The 24,747-nt window shown below is 37.5% G+C and overlaps 1 protein-coding gene across 3 annotated transcripts in view; it reads right to left on the bottom strand.

Moving 5' to 3' along the window:
- The window catches only part of DIAPH3 (diaphanous related formin 3), a 4,946,160-nt gene that overhangs the window by 3,086,447 nt on the left and 1,834,966 nt on the right, over positions 1-24,747 (bottom strand). For all 3 annotated transcript variants that reach the window (XM_044072887.1, XM_044072888.1, XM_044072889.1), the window contains one exon: positions 18,552-18,657. In XM_044072887.1, the coding sequence (XP_043928822.1) occupies positions 18,552-18,657 (106 nt within the window). The remainder of the gene's footprint in view (positions 1-18,551; positions 18,658-24,747) is intronic.

Raw genomic sequence — 24,747 nt, 5'->3', positions numbered from 1 at the left:
GGGTCGGGATGTGGACATCCAGTTAAATTAATTTATGGTCTGATCTTACCAATGAGGGATATACTTCTGGTGTGGCGCATAGAGTCTCCATGTTGGTACTGATCAGGTCTAGTATGTTGTCCCCTCTTGTGGGAGTGGTGACTAGTTGTTCCATAGCACTTGAGTTTATAATTTCCAGGAACCTTTGGGCTAAGGTGCTGGGGCTTGAGCAGTGCTCCCAGTCAATGTTTGGGTAGTTGAAGTCGCCCAGTATAATGGTGTTCGAAGAGATCTTCATGTTCTCCAATGTTTTCAGGAAAGCCAAGTGGGATTCCTGACTTTGAGAGGGTGGTCTGTAGGATGCTATAAACTGAAAAGCAGTCTTGCCCACTGTTATTTGCACATGGATGGTCTCCGATACTTCGTGCAATGCCACTAACCTGGAGTTGTGGATATCCTTGATAAATATGGAAACTCCCCCTCCTTTTGTAGTTCAGTCCGGGTTTTGGGGCCGAAAAGCATGATATGAGGTATAGCCTGGTAGTGCTGGGGTGTTCTCTGGAGCCTTGAACAAGGTTTCTGTCACTGCACAGATATCGATGTTCTCCATACTGAGGAAAGCTTAGAGTGCGTGCATCTTGAGGTTAAGACTTCTGGCGTTTAGCAGCATTACCCTTAGTTTCTTGTTCCTTGTGCTGTCTATGGGGGTGGGTTTGACTTTTGAGCCTTGCCTAAAAAAGGCACTATGGGGGTGGCAAGAGCCTTTGCAAATATCCGAAAGCCCAGTGGTGGCAGGTGCAAGCCATCCCTAGCGAAGCAACGTGGCTTGTTGAGCATGTCATCCCAGGCTGACAGACACTGGATCCCCTTTGAATGACACCAAAATTTTAGCCATTTGTTAAAATCGATCATTTTGTCTTTGTACTGTGGCATCTTTCTAGGTGAGGGTAAGATGCTGCTCAAGGTCAGGGTCATACCAGCCAGGGCTACATGATCAGAGAGCTCCTCTATGTCTCTTTTCATGTAGTCCAGGGAGGTACGTCTCAGGTCATTCACACCAGCATGTACAATGACTGAGTCATATTTGTATTTGCTTTGGAGTGACCTGAGTGCTTGTGTTATGTGGCGGATCCTAGCACCCGACAGGCAGCTCACCGTGACCTTCTCTTTATTTAGCCTGGTGAGCGGGACATCAGTGTGTCTGACAATAGAGTCACCTATTACAAGAGTATCAGGTGTGTTATTCAACCTTAAGGGCTGTGGCTGCTTGGCACACTGACTTTGTGGGTTATGTGTTGTGCGTGTTTTGTTTTGAGGTAGCGTTTGCTTGGATGTCTGCTTTGGAGGTCTCTGTTGCTTAAGTAGATTTTTATTTAGAGCCTCCGAGTATGTTTTTGTGCATTTATGTGTTTGGTTCACTGATGTGGTGGGACTATGTGATACTGGAATTGTGTTGTGTGAGGTTACCTTCTCCTCCTGACTGGTTACACCAGTTTTGAGATGAGAGAGCTCAGCCTCCAATTTGGCTAAATAGTTGCATCTCTCACATATATTTGAACCTGTTTGGAGGAGGAGAGGGTTGTCCATGTACATGAGACAGTTGTAACATTGCCTCAAAATTCCCAGATTCACCAGCTGGACTGGAGAGGAAACCACTGACTGACCTTTGGACATGCTAGAGTAATATAGGTAAACTGAATTTAAGACGGACCAATAGAGGACAGGGTAATCGTAGAGAGTATAAGAGTAAGTAGTGCTTATGGTTTAATAGTGCTAACTTGTAGAATTACTTAATTGGACCAGTGAAGGGCCTTAGAATGAGAATATGGTGTTTAAATTGAAAGATAGAGCAGTTCTAAGGGAAAAAGTGAAGAGCAGACTTTGTGGAGCCAGGAATAGTTTAAACCCAATTAGGCGGCGCTGTCCGCTGTTGCGCTATGCACAAAACGCAAAAAACAAAAGAGGGTTTTAAGAGAGGAAGATGAAGGAGTTTTGGAATTGACCCAAAATGGCCAATAAAACTACAGTTTCAAGTCAGTAACCACTCCCACAGGGGCAGGCAGGCTGCTCAATGTTTTTCACTGCCACTGATCAACAGAGAGACTTCCCTTTAGCCCAAGCAAAAAATGGCCTCTCAGAAACTTACAAACAGTTCAAGAACAGCAAGCCTGTAACTGAACTTTTTTAAATCACAGAAAAGTGGGAAAAAAGCAAGATTTTTTTTGTTTTGTTCAGAGATAGCAGAGGTTCACAAGTATCAACAAGTTATAACAGTGCAGTAAATGACCCCACACAAGAGTGCTAGGCCAAAGACAGATAAAATACAAGTTTTGAGAAAAAAACGATTTTAAAAATAAGTGCAAACAGGAAATTCAGTAAACAGCTCTAGGTTGTGCTCTAAATACAGTTACTAATGCAGAAATCAAATTTAACAAGCCAGAAAATGCTCAAAATAGGCGGCTATGCAGAAAAACTTAGCAAATAAACAGAGGAAAAATACTTAAAATCTCAAAAGTGGCTCCTTTCTTCTCTCAGCGTTTTCTCCTCTTGGTGGGTGCTTCAAGGTCTGGCAGTTTATTTTGACGTCTAGAATGAAGGAGAGCCACAGTAATATAATCCAAAGGTTGATTTGCTTTGGAGGTTAGGTTGGGAGGTTCATCAGCTAGACCTTGCCTAAAGAAAGGCACAAAGGGAGCTGCAAAAGCTTTTGTCAGAATGCTGAAACCTTGGAATGAAAGTGCAAACCATCCTTGGCAATAAGTAATAACAGTTATCAAGCATCGCATCCCAGGCTGACAAACACTGGATCCCTTAGAACGATAACAACATGTTTACCAATTGTCATCTTTTCTTTACATCTCAGCATAATTTTTGTTGATGAAAGAATTCCTCTCAATACTAGGATCTTTCCTGCATTTATGACATCCATGCAGTGCTCATGTCTCTGTATATTTCATGGGGTTCTATGAGCCAGGTTGTTTTCCGCAACATGGGCTACCACCATACAGTACTCATATTTGTTTTAAGGGTCCATGTAGCATTGACAATCTTGGCTCGTGAAAGACAGCTCATTGTCACCCAGGTTTTTGTCCAGCCTCATGAGTACAGAATCCATGTGCCTAACCATAAAATCACCTATCACTAGTACATCTGAGCTTGTGTTTGAAGACTGCTTTAGCACAAATGGTCTAAGATGTGTTGTTTCCTGGTGACCTCCGCCTATGCTGTCATTAATTGGCGTCACAGTGCTCAATTTACTATGGGCCTTCTACCAACTAGTCCTTTGTGGCCTGGGCAAGTACTTTTTTAGTGCCTCAATGTATGAAAATTTAATGTGTATGCAGGGATAGTGCTGTAGGTGAGTAATGCTTACAGGATGGGTCTGACTGTTAATGTGTGGCCTCAGAAAAGTCTAGGGGCAAGCATCTCTCACAAACATAGTAACAAGCTCAGTAAAATATCACTGTCTATGAGCAGAAGACAATTCTTACACTGTCTGAATATATTAAGTGCTATGAGGCTGGCAACAGAGGGTAGGCTATACTACAGAACTTCCATTTTGACCAAGGTACAAGGTGCGAGTGTGTCAGACAAAAATAAAATATAATTATTTCAGTTCCTTACCTGAAGTACTTGTTCAAGACAAATAGATGTAGATTTATTAACTTTTGAACACCACATTAACCATATGAAGACAACATTCTTGTCTAGCTTAACTATAAGCTTGGTTAGGAGGGTGAATAAATAAGATGACAGCATTTTTGGCTCCAATTTAAAGTATTGAATTGGGGTAAAATAATAATAGTAATAATAATAAATGTAGATATAAAATATTTGGTTCAAGCACCAAAGCCAGGTAGGCAGTAAATAATTGAGATTAGATTGGCTACAAGAGCGGCTTTAGAAGTGCAATGACAAGGGGAACAAAGATGGCTGCCGTTCTATAAGCACTGCAGTACTTCAGCTCTTCAAATACCTGAGAAAAAAATCAACCCTGTGGAGTTATACTTACAGTAAACAAACTAATTGGCAGTTATTACTAATTGACCAGAAGTCACTTTTGGTTCTGAGAAAGAAAAATCAAAAAAAAAATACTTGGTAATAGCAGGATTGGATCTGATTGTCAGGTTGACTCTGAACAGAGCACCAAACAAAGGACGGATTGATCTCACTTTTGTAACTTTTCTTTGGGAAATAAATCTTCGTGCAGAATTTCGAAATGTCAAAGGAGGACAAAAATATGGAAACTACAACTTCCAAAACCAAGCTGTCAGCTTTGCAATCACCGGAGAAAGAATCTTTAATCAAGAGACAGAAAACTATCAAACAGCAAGAGACTGCAAAAACAGGGCCATCAACAAAATCTGATCAACAGGTCACAATGGAAGAAATCAAATCAGCATTGCTACCTATACAGGATGCCTTAAAAGAGCTAACATCTCAAACACTTTCATTTAGTGACACATGTAATCGGATTCTCGAAAGAATGGAGAAAGCAGAAACTAAAACTGCTACCAATGAAGACAATATATTAATGCTCACTAAAAGAACAGAGACACATGGAACTGACATTCAAATGATGCAAAATAGAATTCTGGACTTGGAAGCAAGATCCAGACGTAACAATATAATCATTAGAGGGATCCCAGAATCTATTCAATATAATGACCTGATCACTTCTATTACACAAATATTCGAAATACTGCTCAAGGACTCTGAGGTTGTTAAGCAGATGGTCATAGAAAGGGCGCATAGAGCATACAGAGAATCTCAAGCTTCAAATATACCCAGACCTGTTTATGTTAAAATATTGAACTACCAAGATGTGAGCAAATTACTGTTAACTATTAAAAAATCTGGTGGATCTATAATGTGGCAAAATAATAAAATTTCTATAGCACAGGATTTACCAACACAAATAAGGCAATCTAGACAAATGCTGGCTCCATATTGTAAGTTTCTGATTGACAAAAATATCAGATTTCAAATGAAATATCCTAATAACCTAATTTTTACTGTGGATGGCATTAAATACTCTGTAAGCACAAGGAAAGAAGCAAGACCTACTTTTTTGAAGATTTTTAAGGCTCTCCCATCTTCAGAAATGTGAACAGTCCATTTTGGCTTTCTGCAGCACCGGGGAGAATGGGATGTTTCATTTATGACAATCTGAGGCTTTAAAATCCTTTGTTTGTTCTGTTTCTTGTAGCAGGCCTGGAATTTTATTTTCTTATCTTATCTTGTAGTTCCAGTTGATTGAACTGCCTTTACAGTTTAAATAGCTGAGAAGAAAGAGGAACTGCTGGCGAAGTAAAAAGAAACCTGTTTGGTCTTATTTTGCAGGAAAAGGACTGTAAGATAGTGTGTGAAGTCAAAGTGATGCAGGTAAACGCTGTGGAAATGCATTGTGTATTAAAAAAGGAGATGGTTATGTGTAGTGGCAGAATAAGGTACTGTAGTTTTTTTTTTTTTATATATTTGTTTTCTCTTTTTTCTTCCTATATCTCCCTTCTCTTTACTCCTTTCCTTTATTCCTGTAGATAGGTGGTATTATTTCTAACTGATAAATGATGTAAAAATGGTTAGTTGATCAGATTTAAACAATGTGCAAATTATAATAAAAGTTGTTATTTTTTTTTATGTGTAATTTAAGGCATTTTTTCTTATTTCTTCTCCTTTTGCTGTGCTCCCTTCATGCTTTTTTTTCTCTTTTTTTTTATTTTAACCCCTTGGTTCCTCTCTTATTCACATATGGTTATTACAAATGAAAGTGCCATTATAGTTTTATTTTGAACTGCATTGGTTTTCAATATTAATATGTTAGTAGGTAAGTTGTAGGGGAAGAACAAAGCAGATTAAAGTAGTTAGATCATTTTATTCAGTAGATACAGGATGTTAGGAAATGTTAAATAACTGTCTGCTTTCTATGTCAACTAATATTTAATACTGTATAGAACAACAAATTAGAATGTTATTTGCTATTGCTGAATATAAAGCTGAAGTGAATTGAAGTACATTAGAATCTCAGGGTACAATTAGTTTATTTGTATATCCATAAATATGTACAGAGCTGTAGTTACCTATAAGTAGTGTTTAGTAGGGAATGTCAGAATTAGGCTTTGTAGACGAGAAGTAGTTGTTGTAGGTTTTTGCATGGGGTTTCATTGTTAAATAATAGAATTAGTAGATTAGTTACTCAGATGGTTTCCAGTAATGTAAAACCTATGTTCATCCTGGTCCAGAGGAATAGTGGGTAGGCACTGGGTAGGGATAGGATGGCAGTTTTGCTTCCATACAATTGATGATATGCCAACTTATGTTATTCTAAGGTTGCTCAAAGAGATTAGATATCGAGTTATATTTCTAATGAATGTTAAATGTGGATAATAGAATCTTGGAATGTCAAAGGACTCCAGAACATGAAAAAAGAAAGCTGTTTTTCATTTGTTTCTCAAATCATCAGCATGTTGTATTTTATTACAAGAAACGATATGACTAATGATCAGCGGAGTCAGTGAAGGATAAGAAATGGGTTAGGAAGATTGTGACGGCGAAGGAACAACAAATAGTGCAGGGGTGGCAATTTTAGTTAAGAATCACTTTCAGGAGATATTAGGGATGTGAAAATGGATCAGGAGGGTAGATGGTGTTTGGTCCTTCTCACATCCAAATGTTATGATAAACCTATAGTACTAATATGTGTATATGCCCCTAATGTTAATCAGCATCATTTCATAGCTTCAATCTATTCCATTTTACAGTCATACAATAATTGCTATATAGTGTTGGGAGGTGACTGGAACTCTTATCAAGATCCTAAATTAGACAAGTTGGGTGCTTCTTCAGCGTTCAATAAACAGGCAATGGTAGCATTGAAAGAATTGAAAATGGATTTCAAACTCTATGACCCTTTTAAACACATACACTCACAAGGGAAAGCAGAGAATTTTACTTATTATTCAACCTGCCATAAAATGTGGTCAAGAATTGACTTTTTCTTAATTTCAGAGGTGTTGATCTCAGCTGACCATAGTGTTTCTAATCAAGTCAGACAACTCTCAGACCATTCAAAGATAACTTTAACCTTAAAGAGTAGTAATATGGATACTAAGAGGCTTCGACGATATAATTGGTCCTTGAACCCATATTTACTAACCAAGGAAGATATATTAATGGAAGTCAAGGAGATACTTAAACAGTCATTAAATAATATTTCCCAAAATAGACACCCAATAGATATAGAATGGGCTACAACTAAAACGCAGCTAAGAGGACTATTTATGCAAAAAGCTACATATTATAAAAAATTACAAAAGAAGACTCAATTGGATTTAGAAACTAAAATTCAATTACTGGACCAAGATTTGATGAGGAACTATAATGAATAGACAGAAACTGAGCTATTAAGATGTCAAAAAGAACTATTTTTACTTCATAATAGAAATTTGTCACTTTATGAACAAAGAAATTTAGTTAAATATGCAAATCATATTCAAACCCCCTCGAAAGCATTAGCTCGTATTATTAACCAGATGAAATCAACACGATTAATTACTGAACTGCACTATAACAATACTACATATACTGACAAGGCGGATATCATGAAGACCTTTGAAAAAAATTTTAATCAGATTTATGGTGAGAAGCAGACACTCTTGCAAGATAAAGACAGAAAAGATTTTTTACAGAGAATCACTTTCCCTAATATTGACAAGGAATTTCATAGAGATTTAATCAAACCAATTACAGTTGAGGAGGTGTCCGAAACAATCAAGAAACTGAAGCCTCACAAAGCCCCAGGCCCAGATGGTTTGACCTCGGAATTCTACAAATCTTTTAGTGAGATTTTGAGCAGTGTATTGTCACAGACTTTAATTATATCACTCTAAATAGAATTAATGATCCTCATTTTAATGCCTCAAGGACAGTTCTGATATTAAAAGAGAAAGGTGATTCCAAAAATCCTGATAATTACAGGCCTATATCACTTTTGAATATGGACATGAAAATCATGACATCCATTCTGGCGAGTAGGCTGAAAAAAGGTAATAAACCCAATAATATCAGAGGAACAGGCGGGTTTATGGATGGGAGGCAGACCACGGATATTACCTTAATGCTCCATACCTTAATCTCTTATCACGAAATATAAAACCTGGATTTGTATGCCCTAATTATTGATGCTCAGAAAGCATTTGATAGGGTTAATTTGGATTATTTATTTGATACATTACCTTATTTTAATATACCGCAGGAGTTTATCTCAATGTTAAGGATACTATATAGAAATGCATACACAAATTTATTTATAAATCACGAATGCTCGAATAGGATAAAAATCATAAATGGTACCACAAGGCTGCCCATTATCTCCCATCTTATTTAATCTTTACTTGGAGCCTTTATTTTTACACCTTAAGCAAGATGTTTTTTATAATTCTCCTATACTGTATGGAATAAAGGTTAGGATGGCTGCCTATGCAGATGATTTAAACATATATTGTACCACACCTGTTTCTGATACTGAAAAAATATTAGCTGCAATAGAAATCTTTGAGAGAATTTCCAATTACAAGCTAAATTTAAAAAAATCTAAAATATTCCCATTAAAGACACCCACACCTTTTTCAATGCTACCATTAATAGGACAAGTATTGACGGAAGAAAAGATAAAATATCTGGGAATTGTCTTCTCAACTGAAAATAGAGATTTTTTTTATTAATAATATAAAGTCAACTACAGATCAAATAACATTGGATCTTGAAAGATGGAGTAGATTGAAGTTACAGATGATGGCAAGAGGCGCTATCATAAGAATGAATGTTCTTCCTAGAATGTTATATATTTTTAGAGCTGCACAACTCAGAATTACCAAAACATTCTTCAAACAGCTTCATATAAGATTGGGAAGATTTCTTTGGGAACCTAGGAAGACGAGAATTTCATATGAAAAATTGATGGCTCCAAAAAATAAGGGGGGGCTGGAATTACCGGATTTCGAAATGTACTATTTAGTGATTCAGGACAATAGGATGTTAAAGACGTCTTACTTCGATAGTGATAATAGAAAATGGACACCCAAATGGGTGCTCTTAACGTACAAGCATATAAATGAAGTGGGAGTCAACGCTAAAGCATTACCCTTTTTAAATAATTGGACAATGAGTAAATATAAGCTAATGGAGCACATCAAAAGTTATGTAACGGCAATTCAAACTCTTTTTACTTCCTTAAATTTACTAAAATATATGATGGTTTTCCAACCGTTTCATAGGAACCCAAATTTAACAATTGGTGGTCAATTGATTGATCTAAAGAAATTCCCTTTAATCATGGAGTTAACTGTACTCGATTTATATCCTTTTCTAGGAGTACCAGTACAGGATATTTTAAAGGAAATAGAACTCCCTATTTCCTATTTAATTATAGTAAGACAGCTAAAAGACTTGGTTATAAACTATTTTAACAACTTTGAAATGAAAGGGGAAGATTTAATCATTTCTCGTAATCTATGGGAAGCGCTGTTGTAGGATAGAAAATATATAACCGCAGCATATAAATTGTAAAAGAGAGGAAGTATAATAATTATATTCTTTTATCGATTTACTGGAGAGAGAAATTGATATTCCCAGACGACAATAAGATATTGGAGGCATTTAAATTAACATTAAAGTCCGTATCCCTTCAGAAATTGGTATTTACGCAGCTGATGATATTTAACAATGCATACTATACTCGTCTCACTTTGCACAAATTTGATGCGAAGAATTCACCCATATGCCCACATTGCTTTGATCAGACAGCAGATTTGCTTCAAATGTTCTGGAGTTGTAAGTGCATTTATAAATTGTGGAATTCATTAAAATTGCAGTTACAAAAATGGGTTACCAAAATTCAACACTCTCTTGGGAGTTTATGATTCTTCATATTCCCCCGGAGAATCTAAATAAATCAAAAACGATTGTAATTATGAATATTTGCCTATTAATGAAATTATATATAGCCACACATTGGTTGAACCCAGCCCAGACATTGTGGGAAAATTTCAGATTGTTGGCAATAAAACACATCTTAGCGCATAAACTGTTAATTAGTGATCACAAGAAAAATATCAACATAAAAATCTGGGAGCAAATTTTTAATATTATTTTGGCTTAAGAGGTTACTATCCACTTTTTCTCGGGAACCAGAATATAGTCTAAATCAACCTTAGATTAGATAGAAAATGTACAGAAAAGACAGATTGTTGGCTTGGATTTGTTAATGTTGGATTTTTTTTTATTTTTTATTATTTTCCTTTTGATTGTGAGTGCTATACCTTTGATCAATACATGAGGTTGATATATATGTGAAATTAACCAATGGAAGCATTTTGTATATATTGTATATAATGTGTGAATTTGTAATATGGTTGTGAAAAATAATAAAAAATGATTATTGAAAAAAAAAAAGAAGTGCAATGACAAACAGCTGCTTAATTCTGAGATTTAGACAACTATAACTGGAAAGTGAATAACTGTTTTTAAAGACAGAATTTGAAAATGAACATGCTGCCACCTGTCAAATGCAACATAGAATTGCATTGGGGGTCACAACAGCACCTACTGAAATGTCAGCACTTGTAACTCCAAGAGAAGAGCTAATCTCGATCATTACTCCTCTTTTAAACTTCTTTTTTCAAGCCTCCCAAACAAGAACTTAACATACATCCACTCTGAAATCACCATACTTCAAAGAAAAGGGAATATTCCATGAAATATTCTGGATACACGTTAAATAGCATGAAGTACAGTGTAGCTACACCCCTAATACTGTTCAATTTCAGCCTCCAAATAGGCTTTGTACTAAGTGAATGTTGAACAGTTACAGTCATTCACCTACATAAGACAGGATCTTCCACAGACCAGGGCAATCACAGGCCCATAAAGTCTGGCCACCTTCAGATGCAAATCCATGGAAAGACTTATTAGGTTAATCAATCAGGACAAAGTGAACCTCCAAACACTGGGATCATATCCTTTTGGATTTGTCAAGGAGAGGTCATGCTTACTCAAACTGGTTGGTTCTTTTGAAAAGGTCATCAAAGCAATGGATGAAGGCAAAATGGTACACACCACATGTACCTTGACCTGGCCAAAGCTGTTGACAAAATTTCCCACTCAGGCACAGTAGAAAATCTATAACTGTGAATCTAAACAAAATGTGAATAAATTCCTGTGTCACCCAGTGGACTGCCAACTGGCTCACAGAGAAGATGCAGATGATCAAAATAGGGGAAGTTACCTCAACATAGACACCAGTCATCAGTGGAGTCCCTGCTGGGACCACTCCTGTTTGGCATCTACTTTGCTGAAATAAAAGCCAGTACCAAAGGGTCCTGGCTGACTAAGTTTGCAGATCACTGCAAAAGCTAGAAGCAGTCACTGCATACCCAAATGACTTAGCCATTCTGCAGGAAGGTTTGTCCCAAATAAATAACTGGTGCCAAAACCATGGACTGAAATTAAATGCCAAAAAATGCATTACTGTACCCTATGAGAAGTTATCTACCCCAGAGAACTACCACATTGATAATACACCCCTAAGAGTTGACTCAGTTGTTCAGGATGTGAGTACATATAAGGACAGTGACCTAACTTTTGACCAACACATGTCTATTGTAAGAAAGTCCTTCTATATTGCACAGCTTATAAACTAAGGGTTTGTGTCTACATCTATGGATGTCATTGTCTCCCTTTACTCAGTCCTCATTAGGCCAGTCATTGAATATAATGCGCACTTTGGCATCTATCTGTCCAAACACATGCAACAACTGGAACGCCCACAGAGATACCTTACTAAAAGGACAAGACTTGGGACTTGGGACACACACAGACGGTAATCTAGCCTTTGACCATCATGTGTGTACAGTGGTGAGGAAATCATTCTATATTGCGCAACTTATAAACAAAGGTAACAGAAGCCACCAGTATTAAGACTAACAGCATAGAATTACTTGAGGATGGTACAGAAATAATTTGTTTATAATAATATGGTAGAAAAATATACTTTCAAAACAGCATTGCTCCATACGCAAGACACTAGAATTTGGGAAGTGTGCTGGAATTTAGAGGAAAGTTGACAGTCCATCACAAGCTGGGGTGGGAATGTGTGAGAGAGTAATGGTGGTTCTTCAGTTTTAGGTATTATATTAAAATCAACACAATATATCACTGATATAAATGTACATAAAGGTCTTGAATGTTACCACTAAGCATCTATACTTAGTTATGGAAGTAAGACTTCACCAGACAGTATTATCTGACCATGCTCCTTTGGAGTGTAGAATGGGTGTGCAGATTCTGACTTCCCCATTAATCTGCTGAAATAAGGAAATTTTCTTAACTGTAGAGAGGTAATAGAAACCAAACTGAATGCAGAATATAACCATTTTAGCCAAGAAATATTATTAGTTTAAGCTCCTACTCGAAAAGGAAATTAACTAGCATACTTCTCAAATTATTATGTCAGGATCACAGTAGGATTTACAGATAAAGTAGTTAGAATTTGACAGATACACCTTTCAGGTTTTATGAGGGAGATGAATACACGAGGAAGACATTAAGCAGGTTAAAACAGAAGATGAATTATTGGATAAGAAATATCAAGTTTTACGTCAGTAACAAGTTTTTTTTTCTTTAATTTTTCAGAGCATCAGAAATCAGTCTACGAAAATGAGGAAGAAAAAATGCAAAGAAGTATAATTTTGTATGAAAAAAAGAGGATGAATAGTAAAAGAAATCAATCGAGTAAGACTTATATTTTCAGATAAAATCCAAGCTATATTACCACAAGACATTTGTCATGAGATTCTTTTAAGTGCATAGTTGTTGCAGGAAACAAAACGACACTCTTATACATTTTAAACAAATGGATACACACTAGATATATGACAAAATTAACCTAATCACCCATATCTAACAGACAGGATATGGTATACTAGGGTCCTCCCACGATGTCAGCACAGTATTTCTGAGGTGTTATGAAAAGCTATTTAAAGTTCAAACACAATGACATGATAGACATGAGAGACAACATTTTAAAAGGTGCGGCATTAACTCTAAACAGCAGTTGTCGAAGCAGAAGTTAGGATAACGCCTATTCTTTAGTCAAAATTAAGATTACAAACGGGACAAGTGAAGGGAAATATACCAGGGTATTGAACTGCTAACCTGAATTTTGGTTTATAGTTAAGGAGAATGTACTGCCCAGTCTAAAACAGCTTTACTTTAGGGTTGTGGAATCAAAGGACGTTCCTGTTTCAGGGAGCACAACAGTGGTATCATTAACATGAGAATGGAAAAGATTTAATTTTGATAACTTCCAATATGCCTAATTGAGTATAAGCTATAAACTATTTATATTAGCTCTGGCAAAAAGGAAAAAATAAACCTCAACTAATCTTCTTCTTCTCGTTTGGCTGTTCTCGTTAGAGGTTGCCACAGTGTATCATCTGTTTCCATTTCTTCCTGTCCTCTGCATCTTGGTCTGTCACACCATCCATCTCCATGTCCTCTCACCACATCCATAAACCTAATCTTAGGCCTTCCTCTTACCTGGCAGCTCCATCCTTATCATCCTTTTCCCAATATACCCACTATCCCTCCTCAGCACATGTCCAAACCAATGCAATCTTGCCTCTCTGGCTTTGTCAACAAACTGTCCAACCTGAGCTGACTCTCTAATATAATGATTCCTAATCCTGTCCATCCTCGTCACACCCAGTGCAAATCTTAACATCTTTAACTCTGCCACGTCCAGCTCTGACTCTTGCCTTTTTGTCAATGTCACCGTCTACAACCCATATAACATAGCTGGTCTCATTACCCTCTTGTAGACCTTCCCTTTCAATCTTACTCGTACCAGTCTTTCACATATCACTCCTGACACATTTCTCAACTTATTCCACCCTGCCTGTACTCTCCTATTCCACCCTGCCTGTACTCTCTTCACCTCTCTTCCACACTCACCATTACTCTGAACTGTTGATCCCAAGTACTTAAACACATCCACCTTCGCCAACTCTACTGCCTGCATCCTCACCATTCCTCTATCGTCCCTCTTATTCACACATACATTCTGTCTTAGTCCTGCTGACCTTTATTCCTCAACTCCCTAGAGCATATCTCAACCTCTCTAGGTCTCCTCAACCTGGTCCCTACTCTCACTACAGATCACAATGTCATTTGCAACTATCATGGTCCATGGGGCCTCCTATCTGACCTCGTCAGTCAACCTGTCCATCACCACTGCAAATAAGAAAGGGCTCAGAGCTGATCCTTGATGTAATACCACCTCCACCTTAAACGCATCTGTCACTCCCACCACAGACCTCACCACTGCCACACTACCCTTGTACATATCCTGTACCACTCTTACATACTTCTCTGCCACTCCTGACTTCCTCATACAATACCTCAACTCCTCTCTAGGCCCCCTGTCACATGCTTTCTCTAAAACCACAAAGACACAATGCAACTCCTTCTGATCTTCTCTATATTTTTTCCATCAACACTCTCAGAGCAAACATCGCATCGGTAGTGCTCTTATACCACAACTAATAAAGAGTGATAATGTGTGTGTTTGTCAGCTGAAGGTGATGCTGCGGACAATATCAAGTAACACCGATTAGGACAGCACAAGAGCACTGAAAGACATTACTGGTATTACGTTTAGATGTAGGGAAAGACTTTGATAGAGTGGAATACCTTTTTCTGAAAGGGGTGCTCAAAGAATTTGATTGTTCAAATTAGTTCATTTACAAGATTCAAGACAAGTCAAGATTCCTGCAAGAATATCACTATCATCCATGCTCAACTATGTATGACCCAACAAGGCTGTAGAGGTAACTACTCGTCTTGTGGAATGGGCGTTTGGCATAGTGGGTAATGAAATACCTTTTGAAGAATAAACCAAGGAAATGCAAATATGAAAGCCATCTAGACACAGTAATCTTGAAAACTGGTTCTCCAAATTTATTTCTAGAAAAGGACACAAAATCAGTCTGATTTTCTGAATTGCTTTGTCCTACTCAAATAAAATCTCAACTAATGATGGACTTGGGGTTGGAGGTGCTAGTCGCTCTTACATATAAAGAAAAGCAGGATCATTACGACCCCACAAAGCAGAGACTAATTTTGCTAATAAACTCTGACATGAAAATATATGGAAGGATACTAGAAGTTAGACTGGTAGCATTGTTGCCTCACAGCAAGAGGTTCTCCCATTCGATTCTAGGCTGGAGTGCGGGGAGTGCCTTCTGCGTGGAGTCTGCATGTCCTCCCCGCGGTTGGGTGAGCATTAGAAAGACATGCGTAAATGGGCGTGCCTTCATTGAAGGTTGGACGTCGAGCTGGCACCTCGGCGTTCGTGAAAATCTACTGCCAATCATAAGCGGACCGGAGTTCCGCTGTGGCGACCCCTAACCAGGAAAAGCCGAAAGACAAACAACAACAACAACTAGAAGATAGACTGAAGAGGATTATTTCCAAGCTAGTTAACATTCTTTAAGTGGGAACTGTCCAGATCAGACATTTGAAGGAAGAGTGGCACCTCATTCTGGACTAAATGGAAGCAATAGAAAATATAGTTAAAAAAGCCAGACATTATCCCTTTTAATATAAAAATTAGGCATTTGATTCTATTAGCTAGGACAAGAACTTGTACCATGGGAGACAAATACTGGGAGGAAGTTTTATAGCCCAACATAAACTTCTACAATTAAGGGTGGCACCAAACAGAAAGATTCCAAGAACTGTACTTTGGGTAACAAGACAAACTTGCCCACTCCTGCCTCTGTTGCTTCTGTCACTGACATATTAGCCCAAAGGGTGGAAGGGAGTTCACAGAAAATAAGGCAATCTCAGGTGGGTTTCTCAGGCAGTATCAATGCATTTGCACTGTGATTTCCCATAAGGTCAAACAAAAAAAAAAAAATGGCAAAAGATTTTGAATTAGTTTAAAGGGTTCAGCATAGAGTGAGGCTTGGGATATCACATTAATAAATCAGTGGTGAGCCGATTAAAGCTCACAAAGTTCAGCAGCTTAAAATTACCAGTTATGGAGAGGGTAAGGATAAAATATTTAACATGAATACATTTTTCATACTGGGAGAAAATGTAAAGAAAAACGTGTCCGAGTTGTACAAAATTTGTTAAATCTATCACCTTCCTAATCTTCTTTGCTCACATATGGGAAAGGTGGAGAGGAGCTTGGAGGGCTATTGTCTAGAAAGCGTTACACAGGGGAGTATAACGTGACTAAAAGCCTCTGATGAGCTTAGAGAGGGCTAAAGAAAAGGGAGAGAGAGTTTAGGCAACAGATAAAATATGTGATCAAGTGTGGAAGACAACATGTTAAACGGGACCTCTTGGACCCATATATCATTTTTATTTTAAGACCACTACACAAGTAGTACATTACTCCAGTTAAGAGTTTTCGATGTTATTTACAGAGAATTCAACTGTTGAAGCTGTTCTGATATTTTAAGCCACTTTATAAATGACTATACACAACGTCAACTGATGTCAAAGGAAGCAGACTGCAAAAAAAAGCTTCTAGATGGTCAATATGCCTCCACAGTTAGTAACAGGTCATCCTTGAAAACAATTTCAGTATAATCTTTTCAAATGTTTTAAAACTTTTGTACATATTTAAATGTTGTTGTCTTTCGGCTTTTCCCGGTTAGGGGTCGCCACAGCAGAACTTCGGTCTGCTAATGATTGGTAGTTGATTTTTACGTGCCGAGTTACCAGCCCTGACGCACAACCTTCAACGAAAGTACACCCATTCACGCATGTCTCCACGCAGAAGACGCTCTTGCTGAGAATCGAACCGGACAGAGTCTTACTGTGAGGCGACAATGCTACCGCAGCACCACCACTGCGGGTCTCACATACTTAAATGAATACAGTGGATTTACTATCTATCCAAAACATCACTTTAACAATGTACTGTTTTACTGTCATTTATGGATTATTGCATTCAAGTCTATTTTGTATGCCTGATCAGTTTTCAACTTCAGTCTGAGAATGAAATTGGTCAAATTTGAAAAAGTGCTGTACCCTAGTAAGTAAGTAAGTAAATAAATAAATAAATGTGTATATACATGCATGCACATCCTAAACAATGGCCATAATAATCTCAATCACCAAGAGACAATAGTTAAATGATAATACACTTCTATTGCTTACAGATGGTAATGTAACATCAAAATTGGACAGTGATATTGGCATGCCATTTTAAACATTTGCTAAACTAGCAACAACAGCTGATTACTAATCCTCAAAAGTATGCAAGATTTTTGTTCATTAATCAGGAATGCATGTCTGCAACCTGCCATGAGATAGTAATAACCCCTTTAGCATTTCAGATCAAGTCTTATTGAGTTCACTAATAGTAGTACTGCTGCAGACAATTCTTCAGTTCTTGCAAACATTTTTGCAAGAAAATGTTTACACGTCGATAAATCCTTATGCCATTCAACTAAAATTTTATTAAGGTTTGATATCCATAACACAGACATCAATGAAAAGTATAAATCTAAAGTTTAAATTTAGTACAGAAACTTGAAAATGGCCAGAGATGACAAACATAACTGTTTCTTCAACAAATGCAATGAAAATATCAAACCGCACAAAAAATGTCCCAAAAGAACATGATCATGCCAATGTAAACTGTAATGCAATACACCATTGCAGGTAGCGTATGCATAACTTAAAATTCCTCTAAAGGATTACCTATACAGCTCAATTTAATTTAGTTAAAGCCATCTTCAGGGAAGATCACTTTTAAAATGTTCTGAAACTAGTCAAAAGTGCCATCTTATCTTCAATTAAACAACCCAGTTACCTTTACTTTATCATTTAACTATCCCACACTTTACAGTACTATACGGATACATTCTGTCAACTTTTTTCCCCACTCCTTTTAAAAGTACAGAAGACATACTAAAACTATAATGCACTAAATTCAATCTGTGCAATATCTGATGACAATCATTCTTTCTCAGAAACTTACATTTTCAATATAAAAATGGATAACATATCAGAAAGCCAGAACCTCAGTACAGAGGCTAAAACATCAATCACCTGGTTTTAAGATCAACTCATCTAGCTCAGCATAAGGTACTGACAAACAAACAAATAATATATCGAAAGCACCACACCATGATGAAATACTAACCCATAGCAGCAACTATTACAAAATACAACGAGCAAGTCAGTTTGTGCTGATGCTTCCTCTGAATCATCTAAAAATGAAATGCCAAGAGGAAAAAACTTCCATACCTGGAAAACAAATGGTGCAACAGCTGGCATTTTGGTGGATCTCATAATACAAACAGAGACTGCTTATCAAACTAAGTGCTTACAAATGGATTTCTATGATAAAACAGGCTAATCACATGCAAAGAGACAGCGATCAGTAGGGCACATTTGATGATTCTCAACAAGGATCCTTTTCTTTCAGTTATAAGCTGAACTGAAGTAAATAAGTATACTGTTTAATAATCTGAAGACAGAGTAATACTGACCTGTAACTGAGCCATGTGACTATGGAGGCCCTCCACAATGGGACAGAATCTTTCAATATTTCTTTGTTCTGCAACTGTTGTAATGGCTTCCAAAATTTTTTCAAGGCTGCAAAGAAATTGGAAGGAAAGTAAACTGTAAGAAAAGTATTTATGCAAGCCTGTGGCTTGAACAGGCATATATAGTATCACTGCATTACATTTCTCTCCAAGGATGATATATATATATATATATATATATATATATATATATATATAATTTAATCAACTACACAGAAAACACGCTACTTAGTACAGTTTAAGAGAGACAAACACGTAGCTTCTAATTTAATGCAACTAGATTGTAGCTTATCAAATAGTAATGGAAGTTTAAATGATCCATACCTTAAATATCACATTAAGGCATGAATAATGACTATGACAATCTCACTTTTGTACTTAATTTAATTTCTGATCTCAGGACTATTAAGAATTATTGCTACCAGTAAGTAATACCTACAACTGATGATGCACTCTACCAAATATCCTTGTAAAATTTACTTTTATTATTTATTCAGCAAAAGACAAATGAGCTCTAAAAGTTAGTAGAAAACGCACACTGTAAATCAATAAAAAGCAAGAATTAAAAAAAAACATTACAAATCAAGTTATAAGCAACATAAATTTCTAAGAGCAGCAGTGAAAGTATAAAGGTGTAAAAATTTCTTCCTAAACTAAAATATGTAAAAGATGCATGGTTAGGGTACTTGAATTTCCCAACTGCGTAAGACTAATAGAAAATTATTAACATACAAGCAAATCTGTTTTAACATGCAGGCACCTAAAACTGATTAAACTGGTGTGGTAAGTAAATTCTAAGATACAGCACAAGTATCACAGGTGACAAAAGTGGTCAATTAAAATTGCAGTTCTTGAAGTGTTACATATCTTGCACCTTTAGACATAGTGCGGAAAATATGCATATCTACTTTCTTTCTGCCACACTCATCAGCACAGCAGTGGAAACTATACTTCAAAGCTGTTCTCTCCTCCATACAAGATATACCTAGATTGCTATGACCAGATAAAGATGATGTAGCTACTGGAAACTGGAAGTTCATTTCCTACAATAATAATGTAACATACTTCTCTATAGCTTTCCTGGACAGAAGATGAAAAATGGTAGAACTTGTCCTGCTATATATTATGTAAACAATGTCACTCAGTGCTTATTGAGTGCCGGGCTATAGATCAATGTATTATCATTCATTCATTCAGCTGTTCACCTTCACCAAGGTAAAAAACTGTCTTGTATGTCACCCCTCCCCTGATGGCCTGAAATTTCAAGTAGCATTTGCATACATCAATAATCGTATCACCCAGTGGCATCAGCCTATAACATGCATGAAGCAAAATTAAGTTTGGAGAGGATGGGCTTTAGTGTTGTTGTTTACAGAACCAATAATACACCTAACCTGACATCATTATAGACAGAAAGGAGTGACTATGCAGATTTGCCAGGGGGCATCTATCATGTCTGCCAGGTCTTCTAGTATACCCATATGAGTACATGCGAGGATTTCATGGTTTATTCCTCTGCAGTCCCTCAATCCCTTCCTGTATTTCCTCCTTACTTGTGCCTATATGTCTTTTCCACCTGTACCACCCCTGAACACATTCCCTACCAAATCTGTTAAACTACCCAACACAAATATTTTACAAAAACTAACATTCAAATTATCAGTCTAACCTCCAGGTTTTTCCATACGGTTTCACCATGTCCCTTAAGTGAACAAAGTTCTTTATGAATTATCCTATGTATCTGACATTTTCATGTCCTTCCTTTACTCTTTTAGCCAGTAGACTCTTGACCTGCATTTACCTGATAAATAACCTTAACTACATGTTTTTAGGCAGTTTCATACATTCGTCCTTTTCCCACATCCATATTTAATTTTCCTGTATGTTGTCCTTTCTTCACCATCATCTTTACCCAACTGTTTTAGTTATGCCAGCTGTCCTGTCTTAATGTGTCCCTAATTCTTCTTTAGCAGCTCATCTCATCTCATGGTTCACATACTTCTGATGTACCTGCTACAGTTCTTCCGTGAAAGAAGTGACACTTAAATACATAGTGAATTTCTGGGGCTTTGTCTTTTTCTGGAAGGATTTCAAGCCTGCATAAACTGAAGTACAGCTGGCGATTCCCTGCTGAGTGAGAAAAGTAAACCTATATCTTTCTGTGAGTGATAGAGCTGCTTTCTGTTTTACCTGCTCCATTTTGTTTTCTGTTTTAAGAAATCTGCCTGGCCTGGTGTTTTTCTTCTATGTGAGAGACAGACAAATTATCTAGGTTGCACATTTCACATATTTTTTCATTGTAATCACAAACACCATGATCCAGCATACTCCAAACCTTAAATAAAACAAAAAATGCTGACCAGAAAAGTCACAGCACACAGAGTTGTTTCTGAGGAAGTTCCTGCTTTAGTGGAATGAAAGCGCTCAAACTATTGAACTCTCTGTGTGCTGTGACTTTTCTGGTCATCAGTTTTTGTTTTATTTATGTTTTTTCATTGGTTAAATCGTTTCTTGAGTGATACTTAAATCCACAGTGAATGTCTGGGTTGTTATATTTTTCTGAAAATATTTCAACCTTTAACTAAAGCACTGCTGGTGACTCCATGCTGGTTTTCCTACCTGCCCCCCTCTCCACTTTGTTGATTTGTTTTTTAAACCTGGCGATTTTACAATGACCACCCCTACTGTAAATTGAGCTTAGTAAGCTCCTTCCTTTCTACACTGCTGTTATCTTGAATTATTTTATTTGCCATTCCTTGTGCTTATACTTAAAAAGTGCGTTTTGCCTCTCACTGTTTGTTCTACTGATTTACTTTCTATGAATTAATTATATAGCTAGCTGTTGGATAAAGCAGTACATTTTTACACTCTAGCATGCAGATTTCTGCATATAGTTATATTGGCTGGATGGCTTACTGCTCAGCTTACCTTAATTTAGTGCCTTTATAAATTCCATACAACTGAGTGGCTCTTGGCTCATTTATACAAAGTACTTTTATTGAATAATCACACTTTTGCCCTGTTTGCCAACTCTGTCGACAAATATGGAATCACCTTCCACCATACATCACCCAAGAAACCACATTTCCCCTTTTCAAAAATAACCCCAAAAAACATGTGAAATCACACTGGATTTATCCCTGTTCTACCCCGGACTAAAGACAACTTGTAACTCTATTAAAATCTACCTATCCAAATATGATGTATTATATTTGAACAGCTATGTATTAATAACTCTGAAAAAGTGTGTATCTAATGGAATAATATGGTCGACGCATCTGATGTTGTAACATGTTTTATGCCATTAGTTTTGTATGGTCTTATTTTGCTTTATTTGGAGCTTTTCACCCCAGGCCTCCTCTGAAAATGGACATGTATCTAGTCGGACTATCCCAGTCAACAAATAATAAATTAAATTTTATAAGCTGTTTAAAGTACACTGCAACTGTATATTTAAGTTTGTTTGTGGTAGCATTTCATATATTTTAAGTTTATTTGTTGTAGCATTTCACTCCGGACACTCCTTTACTGTGCTTTTACATTAGGAGGATAGGGACTATTCATTATTCATCTAGTGGCAGTAGGTGTTTACCAGGTCTGAGCTGGGAAGCACACAACATGGCTCTAAGTATTTTTTGCACTTCTCTTATATACGCTAACTGTAGTTAGCAATTTAAAAAATACTATACTGTCTGCGAATGCTTTAAGTGGATAATTGCACTGTATTACATTGTATCTGATAGGGTATGGCTGTTTTAGGTAGCTTGTGTGGTCTTGTTACACCTGGGCTCCAAACCAGCTATTCTACATTAAGAAGGTATTTTTCCACACCCTTGTGGCAGAAGTGTGCTGATCTAACCTGCCTGAGTAGATGATGGCGGAAGGCTTATTGTGTGCTTTCCTGATTGATGGTCATCTTAAAACTTGTTTCTCTTTGCTCTTATTTAAGCCTTGTGTTGGTTAGCAGTGCCCTGTAAAGCTGCAAAAGACTAGAAGCTCAGTTTTTCCTCAAAACAGCTGTCAGTGAACCCCCTCCAAGCTTTTCTGCTGCTCTAGGAGCAACTCAGTTGCACATTGAGCAGCACTGCCTTAATGATCAACCTTTGCCTACATAAAGTATAGGTCCCTCTGGTAGTCCCGGCACTACCAGCACAGTCCTTCCAAATTAAGCCATTACCTTCCCTAATAAAACATACTGTCATAACCTACTATCATGAATGGACAGTTTCCCATCATCTCTCTGGCCACCCTGATAGACATGGGCATCCTTAGGCAGTGTAATTTACCAAAAGATTAGAGGCCTCCTAAATGGAAACCACTTACACACACACAACAATGCAAAAAAACAACAACACAACTCACAAACCTGTCTCTCATCAAATAAGCCCATAAGGCATAACACCACAAAACCTAATGCATTAGTCACAGGTGACTCCATTGAGAGTTACATGGATGTTCCCCTCACCAGGCTGGATAAGGAGAGGGTTACAGTTAGCTGCCTGTCAGGTGGCAGGATCTGTCAAGTCACTCAGCTGCAAGTAACGGTATGACTCCATCACAGTCCATGTGGTGGTGAATGACTTGAGATGCATCTTACTGGACTATATGGAGAGAGACACGACTGAGCTCTCAGACTGTCACAGGCAGGTATAAGCCTAGCCTTAAGCAGCATTCTTAATTCTCCATGGATGATGTCACAATACAAACAAAAAATGACTGACTAACAATTGGCTTAGCTTCTGGTATCAGTCCAAAAACTTTACAACATGTGTTAGCATGGGAAGACGTGGTTGACAATCCATACAGCTTTGCCAGAGATGGTATGCACCTGTCTCCTCTAGGCTTTCGTATACTGGCAAAGGCATTAGCCAACCCTATTGTGCCTTTTTAGGCACGATCAAAACAACCAACCTCCCAACAAAAAATCCTGTCTAGATAAACTCAAGGTACTGCTGCTTTACTTACTAAACAAGAAACTTCACTCCCTAGAATCACTTCACACTTTAAAAGATGCGGACATCTGTGCAGTCACTGAGACATGGTTCAAAGACATGGAAAGCACCCCAGCCATGCAGGGCTACAATGCCTTCCATACATTCAGACCACAAACTGAGCATAAAAGAACCAAGACAGGAGGTGCACCCATCTTCATTACGGCTAACTACACCTCGAGACTGGTCAAACAGTTCAACTTTCTTGAGGTATTCCACCTCCAACTACAGGAAAAGCTCCTACCACATCTTTGCTAGCTATAGATCCTCCACCATGAAACAGGAAAAGCATACCGCATACCTGGACTTACTTGAGTCACTTGCCATACAGCCCAACACCTTACTCAAGAGTGATTTTAATTATCCTACCATAGACTAGGAAAGACTCAGGACCACAAACATGCTGGCTCAGAAGTTCTTGGACTCTGTCAATGCAAATGCTCTTGAACAGCTAGTCAAAACACCCATAAGGGGCTTAAATGTTCTGGGCATAGTACTCATTAAAATGGGAGAGCACTACACCCCCAACCACCCCATGATGTCCTCTGGTAAGATCAAACCATAAATCAGTCTCATTTGAAGCAATTTTAAGACTAGATATCCCATCAAGCTCAAAAACACTTAAGAATTTTTCAAAGACAAATTACCTCCTACTAAGTGATGGTATAAGTAATTTCAAAGCCTTCTCGAATGCAGATAACAGACTTCTATGCAGAGGTGTACACCAATGCCCTGTATATCCATTTAATCAGATGTATAGAATCAGCTGTACCTGACTGGATTAAAACCAGGTCTTGCCAAGAAAACAAGCCACCCTAGTGGACCCCTAGTATAAACAGGCTATAAAACAATAGAAGGGAACTGGCTCAACAGAGGAAGTCCCTCTCTAGCTTAAACAAACAAATTAGAGATCTTGTCAAGTCCTGCAAAGCTAATTATGAAGCAAAAATACACTCCCTACCAAAGTATAATCACAATGCATTCTTTACCTACATACAAAATCTAAAATGGAACACCCAGCTATGCACTGAACTGGTTGTGGATGTCAACACCCATGTTAAATTGGAGGTAACAGCCAATCTGCTAGCTGACATATTTGGAGCAAACTTCACCCCCTGTCCCCTCCATTCATCACCCAAAGTATACCT

This window comes from Protopterus annectens, chromosome 5.part1 (assembly GCF_019279795.1).
Source record: "Protopterus annectens isolate FY-2018-M chromosome 5.part1, PAN1.0, whole genome shotgun sequence".
Lineage (NCBI taxonomy): Eukaryota > Metazoa > Chordata > Ceratodontiformes > Protopteridae > Protopterus > Protopterus annectens.
This window is presented reverse-complemented; position numbering and strand designations above follow the sequence as displayed.